Source organism: Ciconia boyciana, chromosome 4 (genome assembly GCF_034638445.1).
Source record: "Ciconia boyciana chromosome 4, ASM3463844v1, whole genome shotgun sequence".
Taxonomy (NCBI): domain Eukaryota; kingdom Metazoa; phylum Chordata; class Aves; order Ciconiiformes; family Ciconiidae; genus Ciconia; species Ciconia boyciana.
The window spans coordinates 69,874,196-69,891,872 of NC_132937.1; the positions used below are offsets into that span (position 1 = coordinate 69,874,196).

General features: G+C 40.1%; 1 protein-coding gene across 6 annotated transcripts in view; it reads right to left on the reverse strand.

Annotated features, from left to right (window-relative positions):
* The window catches only part of ZNF462 (zinc finger protein 462), a 92,593-nt gene that overhangs the window by 28,035 nt on the left and 46,881 nt on the right, over window positions 1-17,677 (reverse strand). For 3 of the 6 annotated variants that reach the window (XR_012042204.1, XM_072859837.1, XM_072859842.1), the window contains 4 exons: window positions 16,763-16,927; window positions 14,889-15,163; window positions 11,613-11,731; window positions 7,216-7,407 (listed from right to left, as the gene is read on the reverse strand). Coding sequence is in view for 5 of the 6 variants with exons in the window: in XM_072859837.1 (XP_072715938.1) it covers window positions 7,216-7,407; window positions 11,613-11,731; window positions 14,889-15,163; window positions 16,763-16,927 (751 nt within the window). In the remaining variant the exon portion in view is untranslated. The remainder of the gene's footprint in view (window positions 1-7,215; window positions 7,408-11,612; window positions 11,732-14,888; window positions 15,164-16,762; window positions 16,928-17,677) is intronic. The other 3 variants (XM_072859838.1, XM_072859840.1, XM_072859841.1) reach the window with 3 other exon arrangements.

The following is a 17,677-nucleotide window of genomic DNA, read 5'->3' on the forward strand; positions in this document are numbered from 1 at the left end:
CTAATCATAGAGCTCAGGAACTTGTAATTTGTTCTGGAGACCTCCAGCATACACCTTGACATTATTACTATTATTGCCAACAGAAAGGCCTCATCTCTATCACTAGCTCTGAGCTCAGATCACTTCAGGCAGTATTTTCAAGCACTGGTACCGCAATGTAGTAACAATGTCCCTTAAAGAAGAAATAAAACCAGCTACTTAAACGTCAAACTTTGGGCCGTCAACTATGATGATGACATATGTCCATTTCAACAGACCTAAAATGAGCAAAGGAGTTTTACCTCTCCATCAAGCACTAAATCCCTCTAGCAGGTTTTAGATCAATAGAAAGTAACTGGAGTCTTAGGGGACAGGGAAAACATCAGTTAGCTTACACAAGGCGGCTACTAACATGTGGGAACGATAGCCTGCAGAAATGCTCTCTTGCACAGCATTGGTCAAGTCATGCCATGTATCCTTTCACAGCAATAGCATCCTTTTTACTCTGTATAGAGTGATCACAAATTCCAAGGACAGCAGTGGTACGTGACAGCTAAGAGAGCATCACCTACCACTTTGTCCCCCTATCCTGAACATAAAAATCTGAGCCAAAAGCAAGCAAAAGTCTCAGGAAAAAAAAAACAAACAACAGGAGTCTAGATATACTTCTTTCTTTCCCCCATGGGTGCAATCAGGTAATTTCTGTCTGCCCAGAAGGAATCCAGAAGATGTTTCTTCCTTCATTTATTACTTGATCCACCCAAACAACTTATTCTGTCTTCTCTCTACCCTAGGCAAGTCTTTCAGTATGACATCAATCCCATCACAGCAGGCTGGCCAAATCCATACAAAGACTGACAGCAACCTTCTCCCAGCTGCATGAGTTCCTGTCTCCATCCTGTTGAATCTCAATTTTGCCTTTACCCATTCAGTTCAAGCACAAAAAGCTCAGGACCAGAATAGAGCACAATGAACAGCAAGTTGACACCCCCCTGAGCAGAGCCAATGACAGAATAAACACCTCCCTCTGTTCCACTAGCCACAAAACTGTTCTCAACACGCTGTAGGAAAAGGCCAAAAGCCAAACAACTATACACCAGTGGAAGACAGCTGCAGAGAACAAGGTCATCCCCAGTGCCCTACGTCCTTGAAACAGTGAGGAGTTTGTTCAGTAAACTTGGAGGTGAACAAGCCCTGCACTTGTTCCACCAGTCCCTGCCAATCTGATGCAGCAGTAAAGTTCCCATCTGATCCAACATCTGATAATTAGTTTAACACTGACCACAAAAAGTAAGACACACCAGTAAGTACCAGACGGTTTTAACAAGCACTGGCAGGCAGTGTGGCCACTGGCAGCACCTCTGGGAAGGAAAGATAGGCAAAGTCTGAGGTGAAAGCAGAAACTTGCTCTAGGTTACAGAAAGAAGGAACACGGCTTGGGAAAAAAAAGCAGCCTGCAAGGAAGAAGGGTTAATCTGATACTTCAGTTTGAGCGTGCAGCATCACTCCTGTGGGGCACAAAAGCAGGGAAACAGGTAGAACAAGTAGACAGCTCTTTGCAGCCTGACTGTAACTACGAAAGCATAGGCAACTTCTGTTCTGCGGTATGCAGATCACCATCTTGCATCTTTAACATGGATGCTATCCTTCCAGCTCACCTTGCAATTAAAGCAATTAGGTATTGAAGCTTTGCCTGAATTTGCCCTGTAGTCACTACTGGCTCTCTGCCTCCCCAGTCAAACAGTCAAATAAAAAGGTCTCAAACTTCAAAAGAGTGGGGTCCAAACCCCTCCACCTGAAAAAAAAACAAACCCCAAACTAAATACAAAGAAAAGGCTATTCTGTTCCAATACAAGGTTTCCAGGCTGTGAGAACTCTGATCGTTGTGGTCTTCCCCAAACAGCAGCAGCCATAAAACACTGAGACACAGTAGCAACAATAAGAGAGAAACAGCACCAAAGGTGAAGAGGACAGTCTTAGGAACTTTCTGCCCTGATCGGAAGGTTAGAAAAATATCCCTTATCAAAAGCAACAGTGCACACAAATAGAAATAAACAAGTCAGCCAGAATCTATGGTATGGATTAAAAAAAAAAAAAAATCAGAGGCACTATTTCTGAGCATATGGAAAGCCTGCCTCTCTTCTGAAAGGTGGAAGGAAGAAGGAGGTGTGGCTCTAGGGCTGAGTGGATCACTGTAACAATCCTGCCTCATCGGCACCAGCTGAGAGAATTTTGTTGAAAAGGCTCCTTGCTTCCCACTGTTCTCCTCTTGTTCTGGTAGTACATGAAATTGCTTTAGCAAACCTGCTAAAGGCCCTCTGCACCCCTCAGGATTTCAGCTGTCAAGCGGCATAGAAGACACACATCCTGATTATGCATTATCCACTTTGAAAAAGTGTACAGAAGTGGGAAGGGATTTATAGTTCTTAAACAACCGTCCCAGAAACAGGACTCAGTCAAGCAGTTCTGTACCCAGCCTAGCTCTGGCAAAGCAAGCAGATGTATTTATATTTCAGTCTCTAGATGAAGCAAAGTTCTTTTCCACTGGCAAAGGCTAAAGTTCAGAAAAAGTTGGAACAGGGCACTGGGTGTTTCACTCAGCAGTTTTCAACGCATTTACTGCTGCAAGTAATTAAATTTAATGAAGATGTTGACATACCATGTACTGGGAAACTCAAAAAATCTTCTAGTTCTAACCGTGCATGTGTTTTGTGATGTGTGCTGGTATTAATGATAGACCCCATTTGGTTTGCACAACAGTGAAAAACATGGTTATTGAGCTTCAAGGGCACACGCAACGTGTGCTGCTTTCTACATTTCAAGAACTGGTTACCTCTAAGAAGGAATGACCTTGTACAACAGCAGCATGACTGAGAAGACATTAGAAGCCACATCCAGGTCTGTGTAGTCTATCGCTTGCACTTTACTGTTTTATTTTGACAAGTCAATATTCTTAATAAGTAAAATTAAAAAAACTAGTATTTTGAATTACTGCACATAGTCATAACACAAACAAATTTATGAGGCTCCAAATGTGCCAGCCATATGAATAAAGAGTAGTACTTTGCTCTACAATGCAGTTAGGCCAAAGGGGTTATTTTCACAAAATAAAGAGCTATTCACAAAAGCAGTAGTACTAGCCAGGACAATTTAGGGCAAGTATTTTACATGCTCCCAAGAAGCTTTTGCTGACGGTGAAGTCATAACATGAAACCATTTATCAATCTATTGAGTCATTCTCCTTTATGGGCTTTATGACAATAGGTTGCACTCATGGATTTCTCCAGTTCGTAAGAGGAAGGCAGTCCACCACCTCCACAGCCCTTGAATACAAGCAAACATGCATAACATCAGTGCTTATGGCAGCAGAGTCTGTTGCCATGTGCTTTCTCCTTAGCTGATGATCACTTTGCAGATAACACCTGTTGCTGTTGTTCCTATTCCTGTTTTCTAGTGTTCAGTCACACAATTTTTGTGTCTCTGCCTTGCTTCCAACTCTTCTATATTGAAAGAGACAGTAGTCTTCTAATGTTATGCCTTGACGATGCAGGTTGTGGGATATCATTGCCTTGCACTCAAGTCAACAGGAACAGAGCTGACCCTGCACAACGCAACACTGGAAACCCTTATCTGTGACACATACTGCCCCATAGGATGACAGCATCACCAATAAATCCATACAACCCTTCTGGGCAGAGATGAACATGAATATAAGTTCTGATTCTCACAAAGACTGTGAAAGAACACAGAAACAGATCTTGTTAAAGGATTCACCCAATCCTCCTAACAGTTTGTAATATTTCAATTTACACTGAATTTTTACTGTTTAAGTTCTCAAAAGTGTTAAGCCACATTTCAGTGTAAAGGGCAAGTAAGTAAGTAAATCCAAACAAACAAAAAAGCCAACCACACAAATGCAAGTAAATAGTCAAACACCACCATTTCTTTCTTGCAAGAGGAAAAATACCTGTAAACTATTGGAAGAGCAAAAGAACATTTTACCACAATGGCAACCTTATAATTTCAACAAGACTTTGACACTGCAAACCATCCAGTGTGCCTATGCTATGCAAAACAGAGAAAAGTTGCACTAGTGATCAACTTTTGCTGTTTTTTTGTGGATATTTGTAAGAAAAACACCCCCAAAACAAAACATCACCCCCCCCCCCAAATGAGTGCTTTAACTCTAGTTAGATTAGGATACAATGAAAACAGGTTCCTTACATATCAAAATATCACCCAACACGCAAAGAGAGGTAGGATACAAAAACCAGCATCTTCCAGTGATGTCTCTGTAAGAAAGCCTTCCCTGCTGACTCACCAAGACTGACACAATCACGTTTATACACTACTGCCCTGAGAGAGGCATACAAGCACTGAAGTGGTTGTTATGCTTTCTAATGACAATGTAGTTGCCAGGGATGGGCCTACCTAAAACGTTCAGCACCTACTCCACTTTAACTTCACTTCCACAAAAAGTATATCAAGCACCCAAAACATCTCCAGGATATACAGTTGAACACTTCAGATACGCTTGCTGCTACCAATAGAGAATTAAAAGAGATGAGTAACAGAAATTAAAATGTATTCACATCTTTTAATGAATGGATCAATCTAAAAGAACAAAAGAAACATTCTAAGAAGGTCCCTTCAGGGAACAATTACTGCAGGAAAAAACATCAGCAGAAGTTCCACTGGGCTGTTGTCCCTGAACAGTTCTATTCAGACATGCACTCTGCTATTACAATTCAGTAGCCTTTTCCCTTTTCTCCATTTTTACAGGGCTCAACAGTTGGCAATATGAGTTCTGCTAGCTCCTCAAATCTTCCCAAGTCATCCTACTCTACTTCCTATTCCAACCACAATATTCATCCACAGACAAGAACAGACCCTTCCTGCAACCATTTCAATTATACTAGCCTGGTGCATACCTACCAACCTACAAAACAAGTTCATAACAATGTGAGGCAACCTTTTCTCTGCCTTTCACCCCAGCTCTAATTCAATTTTGCATCCCCAGTGAATTAACTTGATCATAGCCCGCACTGCAGGTTTTTTATACACACTAACACAGGCAAAATCCAACTATGCTGCACCATGTGAGCTTCACTTAATATTGGCTTCAGTTGGACACAGCAGTGCCTGTCACACAGACCTGTACTTCCTGTTATTAGGATCAATCTTTTATCTAGTCCTACATATCACCTGCAACCTGCAGGCCTAGGCCACAGAGACATTGATTTATTCCCTTCTAAAAAACAAAAATAATGTCATAAGAGCAGTCATCATTAACTTGCTCTGCAGCCAACTTCCTAATGTAAAAAAATTACTTAAAACAGGTTATTCCTTCCTCAAGCAATGCTGAAAATGTTAACACAATTATTATAACACCTGTACTCATCTGACTAGCTCCCCAGTGGGTGGCTTCTATTATTGTCAAAGTGACTTAACCATTAACCCTGTTTAAAGATGATCAAGCTAATTAGGACAAATTCTGCCTTGGTTTCAGGTTGCAATAGAGATCTAGGTAACAGAGCCAACCTCATCAAATGCTTTCGTTAACAGAGTCATTGTTTTATGTATTTTTAGGAAGAGTTCCTAAAGGCTGTAAAATTATCTTCTACAGAGATCTGCACTAGAATTTTAACTTCAGTAATCATGACTTTGAGCTCCGGGGATAAGCAAAAAAAGGAGTAAATGAACCATCCTTCCCAAATTCAAATGTTGTCCTTCTGTATCTCTCAACACACCATTGCTACCAAGATTGCTAACACAGAGGAAAGACTAGGACAGCCACTGAAAATTATTCTCCACTTCTTAGTCAGTAATGGAACTTTTTTTTTTTTAAAGCAACAAAAAAGCAGCAGAATACATCACAAGATGTACTCTGCTTGTTGGATTAGTTTAAGCTAGCATTAGCAAAAATAAAAGCTCAGTTAGTAAGTCTTCGTTGCACTGTTCCAGACAACCCTTTGACAAAAGGTAGTCTGAGTGCAGCTGGTCAAAATCTTTTGATAAGATTCTGATTCTGACCCCAGAAGTGACTTGCTAAACCACAAAAATATTATTCACATCTCTCTTTTTCTTCAATAAAGTATTTCTATGCTAATTACTTTTTTCTTTAAATTCCTTTCTGCCATTTTCTGAACTTATTTCTTGTCTTTCACTCTTTTTCATTTCAGACTGTTTTCTGGTGAGAAAGGAAAGAAGGGAAAATGGGAGACCAAAAATGCTACAACATGATTACTGATAATATTTACCTCCCATTCTTAGTTTGTCAGTAACGCAAGCAAAAGAGCAACAACCAAAAACCCTAAGAACCTCTCAAACTTCTGGAAAAAGGTAGCTTTTTCCCTCTTCTAATACACCCCCCAAGCATCCCAGTTCCTCAAACACCTGCAGGTCTGAACCTTTTATTTATAGTTACCTACATTCTCCTCTCATGTCAATGCAACTCATCCAGGAATTAAGATTTTTTCCCCAAAGACTAGCTCTTTTCTTAATTGGCAGGAAGTGACACCCAAAACATGCCTCATAAGCTACCACTTAAAAAGCCTTAACACTTGCTGTGATACCGTGCAACACCTCTACTGTGAGTCTGCATTTTCTCTGTTAACTGTGTCCCTTCCTCTGCTGCTTTCCAAATATCTTCTGCATACTCCTCCAGCACAAGGGGATTAACAGCTTTCAAAGAAAGCATGGAGAAGAAAATGGTTCTCAGATTCTCCTTCCTGCAGATCCAGCTTAATATCTGAAGGTACTTTTGGTGTCCTCCTTAGCAAGGACAAGAAGAATAATTACTCTTACTATCATTACAGGTTCAGATTTTAATCTTAATCATGTGGTTACACTGAAGTGCTCTACTAACAAGATAAAGGGGGGTTTTTCAGGAGCATGGATAGAATTAGATGATCCCCTTCCCACTGACTATCCATAGAAGCTCTGCCTTTGAAAATTTTCTACAATTTAAATCCCTGCTAAGAAGTGAAGCCAGTGTTGACATATTCCAAAGTCAACTGGTGACAGGATAAGTTAATGTAGTATGGACGGGTGAGGATCTAAGCAGGTCACTTCCTACAACACCACGTTCACTCTCATTTTGATGCAACTTCTGGTTTTTCTTAATGATCAAATGAAGCTGCTTTTTGAGCAAGCTGCCTGCTGTAATTTTTTTTGTAATAAAAATATTAAGTGGCACCTTAGACAATTAAATTCTTGCTCTGAGGCACCTCTTACCATTAGAGTCCTCCACTTCTTCAGCAGGAGTGTGGTTCTTGGAGGTGTGGTGGGCGTGTGAGGCTGCAAGGTTGACAATGCGGGGTCTTGGTAGTGTCAGTGCTTTCCCATGCACTTTCAAGGAGTGCTCTTTCAGCTGGCTGATTGTCATGGTGGAAAATGAGCAGGAGGAACATTTGTAGGCATGTTCACCTGGGTGAGCGAAATACAGGCAAGTCATCAGCTCACAAAAGAAACAAAATGGGGTCCCCATACTTCTTTTACTGAACTTGGCAGTAAAATTCCCATGGACTCTTCAGCGAAAGACTGATCCCAAAGAGAACAAGCTATGCGTGTCTCCTTGTTGGAGCAGTCTGGAGTCTGCAAGTATAGACACCTGCTTTGGACCAAAGTATGGCTTTCTGACAACTGAAGATCCTTGTAAAGTGACCGATGCCAAAAAACAGAGACCAGACTCTTAGCATGCCTGTGTTGCATGGTATGAGAAGAAAACAGACTCTGGGATGAAAATGGAGTCACTGAATTATAGCACTTCCAAATTTCTTTGGGAGCACAGCAACTAGAGAGGGTGAAGTAATCTGTTTCTGCATGCAGCACATCGAGCATCACTATTAATGAAGCAAGGAGGACACTACAAAATGCTAACAAAGGTCCCTCCAAAAAAAAAAAGGGCAGGGATTTGCATTTGGGGAAGGTTGCATTTTCCTTATGAAAAGCCTGCCATTAGGCAGGAGTAATCTTCATAGAACTGGTAACCAAGTCAAGGTTGGTTTACTACAAGAAGTGAACATGGCAATACCAAGAACAGTGCATATCTGTAAGGCTATGTGAAAGTGTTATGAAAAAGCACTAAAAAGAAGTGAAAGAACAGAAGTAATGAACACTAGTGAATTTAATTTTGAATACATTCCGAGCCACAGAGACAGCAAACAAAGGGAAACAAATCCTGAGACAAGATTTGTTTTGCATTAAGCATGGAGGCAATTGGAACACAAAGTGAAACTGTCCCAACACAAACAATGCAATATTATACAGGTGCCAAGTTATTGTTTCGGAAGTGCCACTTCCATGTACAAGAGTAACACTGGCCACATACGAGTTGTACATAAAGTGCCAAAACTAATATAGGACTGAAATATTCATGAATAGTAACAGAAGAACAAGAGTTCTGGTAATGAACGAAGCAGGACATGTTTTCCATCTCTCAACAAATTTAGCAAACAAGGTTCTCAAACAGCATTGTTTCCAACACCGGAAATACGTGAACCAAAAGAGAATGTGAAAACGCACTTTTGCAGCAAGTCAGAGTAACCACACCTGAAAAGATTAGCAACCATTCTACACAAAAATAAGTCCCACCCCTCTCTTCCAGAAAAACTATGCTACTCATGGGGACAAAATACAAACTCTTAAAAAGCCTCTTTTGGTACATCTGAAAAAGAACAGATCACTTAGAGTCTGAAATGGTGAAACAAGAAATTGTCCCACATGTTTTTTCAAATGGCATTCCTCACTTGCATATTATATCAGTTATATATTACCTTTTTACAAATTGAAAACATTTTTTGTATAGCACATACAACAAGTTGCTCAATGGAACAGGATAATATAAGGACAAAAGAAACTCCAAGGTATAAGATACCAGTGAGATACAGATATAGACCTTCATGGTTTGTCAGTATAAGAGATTCCTGGACAACAGTAGGCACCAACCGTTAACTTAAAAGCACCACAAGACATTAAAGCAAATGGAGGATGATTACATATTAAGCAGTCTAGATACAGCTAAGAAATATACCCACTATTCAGCCATAACAGTTCAGGTGGACATCAGCATGAAAGGATGTGTTTGATTGCAGAGGAAAGGTTACAGTTTGGCTTAACAGAAGTCTTCTGCACTTTTTTGACTGCTAGTTTTGCATTTCATAAAATGATTATATTAATACACATACAAATAAAAAAATCTAAAAATTTATGTAGTGAGTCTCAACAGCAGATATGTACTCAAAGCATTATGTTCCAGATTATGTAGAAACTGAGCAGGGCCAATATACTGTCTTACAATCATCAATTTGTGCATGCAGCGCATCCAGTGTCATTACTAATGAAACAAGGACACTAGAAAATGCTAACAAAGTCCCCTCAAAAATATAAGCAAAAAAAGAGAACAAGTTAAAAAGTTCAGATGGAAACAACAGACAGCCCATTTAAAGATTCTGTAAACTGTTCTGCTCCATGCCAAAGGAGATGGCACATACTGGATGAAAAACAAATGCCAGAAACACTGACTGGTACCAGCTGTTAGGCAAGAATGCATTTTACAGTCCACTGAATTTTGACCCATCCCCAGAAAAGGAGGGAGAGAGGCAGACTGCATAAAAGACTTCAGGATTCAGGATTTTACTGAATTTTAAAGATCTCCAGGAGACTTCAGAAAAATTCAGGATTGAAGTTTCCACTTCTAAATAAACTGATAATGAGTTGATTGACAAGAAACAAAAAAATGGTAACAAAAGAGATGTTCAGAGAACCACTGTGTTATTGAAAAACTGGGGAGTCTGAGGAAAAGTCTTCATAACATGTTTATTCAGTAGCAGATAGTTCTGAAGGACTGACTCAAAACACAACAAAGCAAAGCTCTGACTGAAAAACATACAAGCAATTTTTCTGGGATGTGAATATTTATTTGGTAGAATGGACAGAGGCAGAAGCAGATCACAAGGCTTTGGAAACCCTATTACACAAATCATTGTGCAAGCACTATGTAGGCAACCATGAAATTGTGTTCTTGTACGATGCAGAACATGGTCCTTCAAGGAGTGTCCACTAATCAAGTTCAAGAGTATGAATTCATAATAAATAAATCAATGACTTAGATGAAGAGGAGTGTGAAGTAAGTATTAGTTGCATGCTAACTTTGGCTCTAAAAATCTGGCGGGTTCAAACAAGGTAACACAAAGTAGCCCAACTGTACAATAGCATAAAGAAAACATTATTTTATGGTTGGCAAAGATAAAGAACCATGTCACCTCTGTACAGGATGTGGGATTCTGTAAACTGGAACTGCTGCGTACAGTTGGATTTCCTAGAAGGGACAGAATGCCATGGTCCCATACACCAGCAGGTTGGCAAAAGTTAAGCTAATCCACAATACCCATCCAAGTACAGAAAAGGGTCCTGGCACAAGCTCTGTGAAATCCGAAATCAATACAGGAAACGAAGTACAAGTGACCATCAATCCTTCCTACATTTCTGTAGATGAAAAGTGCCTTTGGATCAATGGTGACAATTATCTTTTTTTTTTTTAAATCAGCAGACTGCTATAAATTCCTCCTGCCTTTTCTCCCCATCTTCCCATCTTCCTCCTCCACCCCAATCTGAGTAAATGACATAGTGTAAACAAATAATAAAGAAAGGAACATACTTCTAGCCCTTTTGTCATCTGTTCCAGGAGTTTCTACTTGCAAGTTTTTAACAACTGGGCTAGTTTGCAGTTTTTTAGATTGGTCAATATTCTATTATTTGCATCAGAGTGCATGTTTTGACTGTGGTCTGAGGGTTGATTTTTTTATCCTTTTAAGCACAAAAATGCAACTGTAACCAATGGAGCCAGTGGTTTTTGACTCCAATCTTCTGATAACCTTTCAATGCATGATGCATGACCGTGCCAAGAGTCTAGGGCCAGGGAATAAAGATAAGGAAATTCTGAGTCTCGCACTTTTTAATAATCAAATCTGCAACACTTTGAGGTGACCTATCCTGTATGACACATCACTTTCCCAGTTCCTGTTCATCAGAAGCGTGTCTGCTTGCTTGCCTGTATGGATTCTGTACTGCAATACAGAGATTTGCAAGACAAATTTCCATGTACTATAATGGAATCGTGCCATTCTCAGTCTGCTACACACAGACATGACTCCCAAAGTTTGCAGTGTTTGGTTTTAACGTGAAAGTCAGCGTAAGACTCTACCAAAACCAAGGTGCAATCCACAATCCTTTTCCCAGTGTCACCTGAAGCACAAACATAAATACAAACATAGCGGAGCAAAGCTCATTACCAATCTGTTAAGACACCAATGGTATAAGCGGACTGATTAAATTCTCTTGGAAACAAGCAGAAATAATAAGAAAAAAAATAATTCCTATAAAAGAAAATAGAAGAAAAATAAGAAGTTCTTGAAGTACTCATCACTGGTTTAAATTCTTGTTCTTCCAAAAACATCCAAACTCCCACTGATTCCAACAGGTTTGCAGGCTGGCCAATCCTGACTTGCCTTTGAAAATCTTACCCAAATTTGGTGACAAAACACGTGGTTCAAATGAGCATCTCTGATCAGCAACAAGAATACACGGGCCATTTCAGCTGCTGCACTGCAAAACCGAGAGAGAAAACTTACCAGCATGAGCCTTGAGTATATGGGTTTTCAGGCGGCTATTATAAGAGGACTTGAATGGGCACAGTTTGCAGCGGAAGGGTTTATGGTGTCCATGATGGGTCTGCATATGACGATCCAGACTTGAAAAGAGAAAAACAGAAAAGGGAAACACGAAAGAGTAAATAATTTCAACTCTTCCTTCAGATGCAAAGCAAAACACTTAACAGCAATAATAAACTACATAAGAGGCAGATCAGGCTCAACTATCCTTTCTCATATTCTCTCTTAAAATTCAATAGGTCTGCTTACAGAATGAAGTAGAATCTAATCTGAGGAAAAGGAGCAGAGCTGACACCAATTCTGTTATGCAGAGAGCAAGCCACTTAAATAAACTTATAGGGCAAGATTAGTATAAATTAAATTATACCTGATCCAGACTTAAAGGACCAGCTGAAGAAACAAGAAACAGACAAGAACAGTAAAATTATCATTACAGAATTTTTCTCCTGGCAAACATTTTTGTGAAAATATGCCCCCTTTTGTCCTGTTGATGGGGGGGGGGGGGCATGTATTTTTGACCAGCTTTACTGAGGAAGCCTTCTTTTGGTTACAGCAGCAAAAGCAGATTAGAGATCCTGCTCTGGGGAGGGTGCCAGCAAGCTGCAGTTGATGAGTTCCAGGATTAAAAGGCAGCAGAGTATTAGAAGTAACAGTGTGGGAGATTCTGCATGAAGCTCAAAAAGAGAAGAAGGGGTGGAAAAGACCAGCCTCTACTTTCTTCAGGGAAACTGGAAGCTACCAACAGCCTGAATACGGGGGGATGATCAGAACCTGCCCTCTCTCTACAGCTTCTCATAACAGCTCAGTAAAGTTTGGAAGGGAAAAAGGGTGTTTTCCACATTTTCTAAGAGAAGATCAAATTCATTCTATCTGAGTAAGTCCTGCAGAGCTCTGCAGTTCCTACACTGTGGCTGACAGCCATGAATTCACAGTCTCCAGGTGGCAGGCAGGTAGTTTCAGCTCACATTGTAAACATTTCCAGTACAGCCTCTTCTTTGAACACATTCATGCTTTGTGATCTAGTCGTAGTTTGAGTCATCTTATGGATGGTGATGGAACAACAACAGGGCAGATACAGCACACTGGACGAGTCACAATTTGCCAGAACTATGCTCCACCTGCCACCTTAATTCTAGATGTATTTCAGTGTATTTCCTTTTATTTTTCCTGAATTGTCCTGTTCTTTTTTTACTGAATATCAACACGTAGATCAAGTGGCAGTTGTTCTGCCCTCTCACACTACACAAGACTGTCACGGGATCTTTAGTCCCACACTGACAAGAGCTTCAGCCAGAAAATCTCTGTTTACGAGAGCTAACAACTGAAGTCTGTGTATCAAAGATCTGATGACAGCAAAAAAATAAAAAATTAAGTTATGTCTCCTCTCAGAGCCACTTCACACAAATACAATTTAATAGAAATCTAGGATAGAGTTTGTGGCAAGCTAAAATGTACGGCTTTTCCAGACAAAGGGGAAAAAAGTCTCCTAAATGACTAAGACATTGAACACTTGCAGAGAATACTTCATAGGACAAAACTTGTTTTAAATAGCACTCAGGGAGTGAACTTACTTAGCAATTAAAGCAGACTGCCAAAGATGTATATAATACATATCAAGCTATTCTAATTATTCTAATTATTACTATTCAGTAATAATTAAAATGATATTCACAACCACATACTTTGCCAGCAAAATTCTTCCAAAGGCAGGTTTTTAAGTTTTGGTTAGATTTGGGAGAACAGTGGGCTGTTTAAACATTTGTTTTGGTTTCTTTCACAGACTTCATCTCCCAAGAGAGTAATTGCATCAGAATCAAAAATAAAAGATGAAGCAGACAACTTCAACAACATCGACAACACCTATTATCAAGTTAGGTGATACCTGATAGTTCTTCCCTGCCATCCACCACTTCCTGACTTACCCGTCCTTCTACTTGTAGGACATGACTTTATTCGCTTCCTAGGTAGGAAAGAGAGTGACTGGAGACCGAACTCAACACAAGTCTGATTTTGGAAGCAAAGCAGTTTACTAGGCAAATAGCAGGTTCTGTAAGCTATGTGAGGTAGGGGCGTCACCCACTGTCAGCCTTGCCAAAGCAGGGTGGGATACACCCAGTGGTACCCATCCTTCCCCCAGTCCCTTTCTTACTGTTGGCTGCTCAATCCCATGGACCTTTTCAACAAGGCAGACGAAACTGTGGCATTAATTTGCAATTCTGTGACACCAGCAGAAATATTGCTTTTTAACATAAGGAGTTAAAAAATGCTTTTTATCATGCTTTCTCTCCCACATGCATTTGATTGCAAAACAGTGACACCTTCACCAAATTTAAGAGCGCTACTGACAGTGCTATGAATGCCTACATCAAATGAGTACCTAGATCTCTCTTGTTTTGTTAAAACAGTAAATAAGCAGCTCTTCCCCCAGAAATTAGAGAAAACATGTACCTGTGAGTCAGTCCAAGATGCCCGTGGAAAATACACCACAAACCCCATTTTGGGGGGCCATGCCATATATATATGATTATGATTAAAATAATTTTTAAAACTACTCAGCTTAAGGCAAAGTTAACCTTAGGGAAACAAATCGTAAGAAATGTGACTATTAATGATGACTATGTATTTTTCACATGCTACATCAGACAAGGAAAACAGGCTGATGGATTCACTAGTATACCACACTGGTGTGAACTGTAAATATTTGTAGACTGAAATTGCATACCATAATTAAGAAAAGAAAAAAAATCTAATTTTTTTTCATAAGGTAAGCTTATGATAGTTATTTAATATTAGAAATGAAAACTCAATCATCAAAGAGTTGTAGTAATTATAAACAAGGTAGTTATATGCAGCAGAAGTTCCTCATATATGAAAGATTAACAAGGAAAATACTTTTCTCTCCTCTTCTTGGCTTGTTAAGTTTCATGCATTTGACAAGGTTGCATAAGTGGTGGGCTTCACTGTTTGCCTACTGAAAGAAGTCTTATTCTTTTGCTTGCATGCTTTTCCCCTACAGGCAAAAAACGGCTTAAATAAATTCAAGAAGATATAAAGATGGGACCTTTTATAAATAGCCACTCATAATGGCCAAAGATTTTGCAGCATAGAAAACACCTAAATGGTCAGAAAAGTGTTGCTCAAAATCAAGTTGAGTGCGCTCTTCTTCAATGTCAACCTACAAAACAGTACTGCTAGTTTGTGCTTCTTTTGAAAACAAAAATAAAAGCCACAACTTACTTGTGCCTGAAAGCAGAGACAAAGGAGCAATACTGGCAGCTGTACTTGTCTTCCCGGGTAAACATGGCCAGAGCCAAGTGACTCCTCTCGTGAGATCGCAGACCCTGCATAGACATCAAAACCCGGTCACACTGGCTGCAGTGGTAGCCCCCAGGCCTGGTTTCATCTTCCAAGGATGCTCCAGATTCAGCTTCTGTAAATTCCACAATGCCAGGGTCTTTGGCTCCCTCACAACCCTCCATCAAAGTTGTGTTTGAAGAATCTTCAGCTTCCTGCTAAAAAACACATACCCCCCCAAAGCCATCAATTCTCTCTCCCTTCTGCCCCTCAGTCTTTCCCATGTGTTCATTATGATGCCTGGGTTTCCCACTGCATTATTTTTCTAAATATATCCCTACACAAACTCCTTATCAATGGCTTTCTGAAAAAAGGGCCTACTCTTGGGAGGGAAAAACGTAATTATATCTATTATATCCATACATGAATATGTAAAAAAAGAATCTCACTCCTTGATCAAATTTGTGTCAGATAATGCAAAAAGGCAGGAACCAAATCACCTGTCTTTCAATAGCCTTGATATGAATCTTCTAAACTTGATGAGATAAACATTAGTAAGCTATAGAGCAAGTTCATTTTAGTTTATTTTGCTCTAGCTTACAATGTAACTACTCTGCAGACTAATACAGTAGTCTATCAGCGTCAAATTCACAAGAAAGAAGCCAGTACTCTAAGACCCTAGAATCCTCGTTAAAAATAAAAAGTGAACAAAAAAAGTCCTTTTTTTATTCCCTTTCCTAACTTTCCCTTCCTTTCCCTTTTCTAACCAGAGCATGCATTTTTGCAGCAACTTTAATAACCTATTTCCATTACATTCTTTCGGCCATGGATTTCAGCTTTTGTTCCCTGCTGTAAAATTTCTATTTACTCAATAGAAAGCATTGACCCTACATAAACTTCACTTGAGAATCAAGGAGAAGAGGAAATGGTTTGTTAGGAGGGAAGCATCTGAATATGTCAGTAGTACCAGGTAAGGTAAAGGAAGGTCAGTGGTAGGGCAATGAAAGCTCTGTCAGGTAGCATGAGTTAGGCTATGAAGGACTCTGCTTCCTCACAACAAGCAGACGACGTCACGAAAGAAGCACCCTTAGTCAGGCGGCAGGAGTCTTTGCCATGAGCTCACTGCAGCACGAGGAGGAATAAATAGCTAGTTCCCACAGCCTTGTTGCACGTTCACTACCCCTGACGATATCCTGGAAATTGGGCTGTGGAGCATGGCCTACCCTCGGAGATGTCCTAGGAGGCACCACCTTTCAGAGGGAGAAAGGAACAACACATTTACACCTAATCACCTGAATGAGACCACTGGCTCAGCTGGCCATTGAATGCTTTGTTTGGAGCCAGCGTGCAAATTTCATGTGGAAAGGTGTACCACAAGCAACTTCGCACATTTGTGTGTGCACACTTCCTCTTCTTAAAAAAAAAAAAAAGGAAAAAAAAAAAAAAAGAAAATAAGCCGCTCCTTTAGGTTTAACTAAGCAGAAAAGTAGCCCAGAATAGCTGAGAGAAAGCCTCCTGCTCATAAACCAAGTCTTTCGGTCATCAACGACATCAACTCCTTTGTGGCTGAGAAGAAATGAGAATTAAATAGTCTTCGTGCCCCTGGATCAAGAGTGGAAAAAAGTTAAAACATCTTAAAATAAACCAAATGCACTTTAGAAACTTAGTGTTAGATTAAATCATCATGCTGAACTGGAATACCCAGTTCAAAACCCATTCAACTTCACAAGAGCCCTCCATAGATTTTCAATGAGTCCTTTATTTTAAACAATGCAAGAAGTTGCAGTCACCTTCAGTCACTTTTTAAAAATTCTTACCTTCACTGTAGCTGACACAGAAGAGACATTCCCATACTGGACATGCTTGCGGAGGTGATTACAGATGGCTCGAAGTGTTGGATGGACTTCCACGCAAAATTTGCATTTGTAGCCAACCACCTTCCTCTCCTTAAGTTTTGAAACATCTTCCAGGTGTCCAAAAGCCTATTTGAGTACACAAGCATAAATCACTGAAGTATGCTTTGTTATCTAATTTTTAGGAACACGGGCCAGATTTTACACCTGAAGGGAAATTACGCTTGATGTACACATCCTGTTTTGCAGAACTGCAAGGTCAATTTTTGTTGACGTCTATTAATGCCTCCAGAATAAGTGGACAAGGCATCTATGCAGGAGAAACCTTCCGTTTCTGCATAACAGTGGTCCTCTAGAATACCACTCAGTTTGGCCCGAAACTGTGCTCTACCATGACACCTCGACTTCCCCAACAGCTGTGCAGAGCTTTTCCACAAGTGTATTTCAAACTGAAACAGAAGGAAGGGGGTAAGTGGGCAAGAAAAGGAGCACAATTTGGTCTTCTGCTTATGAGGCACCAGATAGATTCATGTCATGTTAATATCGAGCGCTTAATCAGAGAAACTACTGAGAGACAGAGAAGGTTGAGAAGGAAACTGATGTGTTATTCAGAGGTACACTGAAGAGGGGGATGGGACATTTTGTAAAGAATCTGCAACAAAGTACATGGCAGCCTTGCCACAAAAGAACAAGTAACTGTCAGATACAGATGGCCTTCCAGAAGGGTGAGAGGAAGGAAAGAAGATAATGGAAATACTGAAGGAAGCAGTAGGAAGGAGCAGGGCTTCCTACAGAACCTAGGGAGATGTGGATGATGGATAAGGAAATTAAAGCAGAACGTGTAATTGACTTATGGAGCTCACTGGCACACTGAGTCAT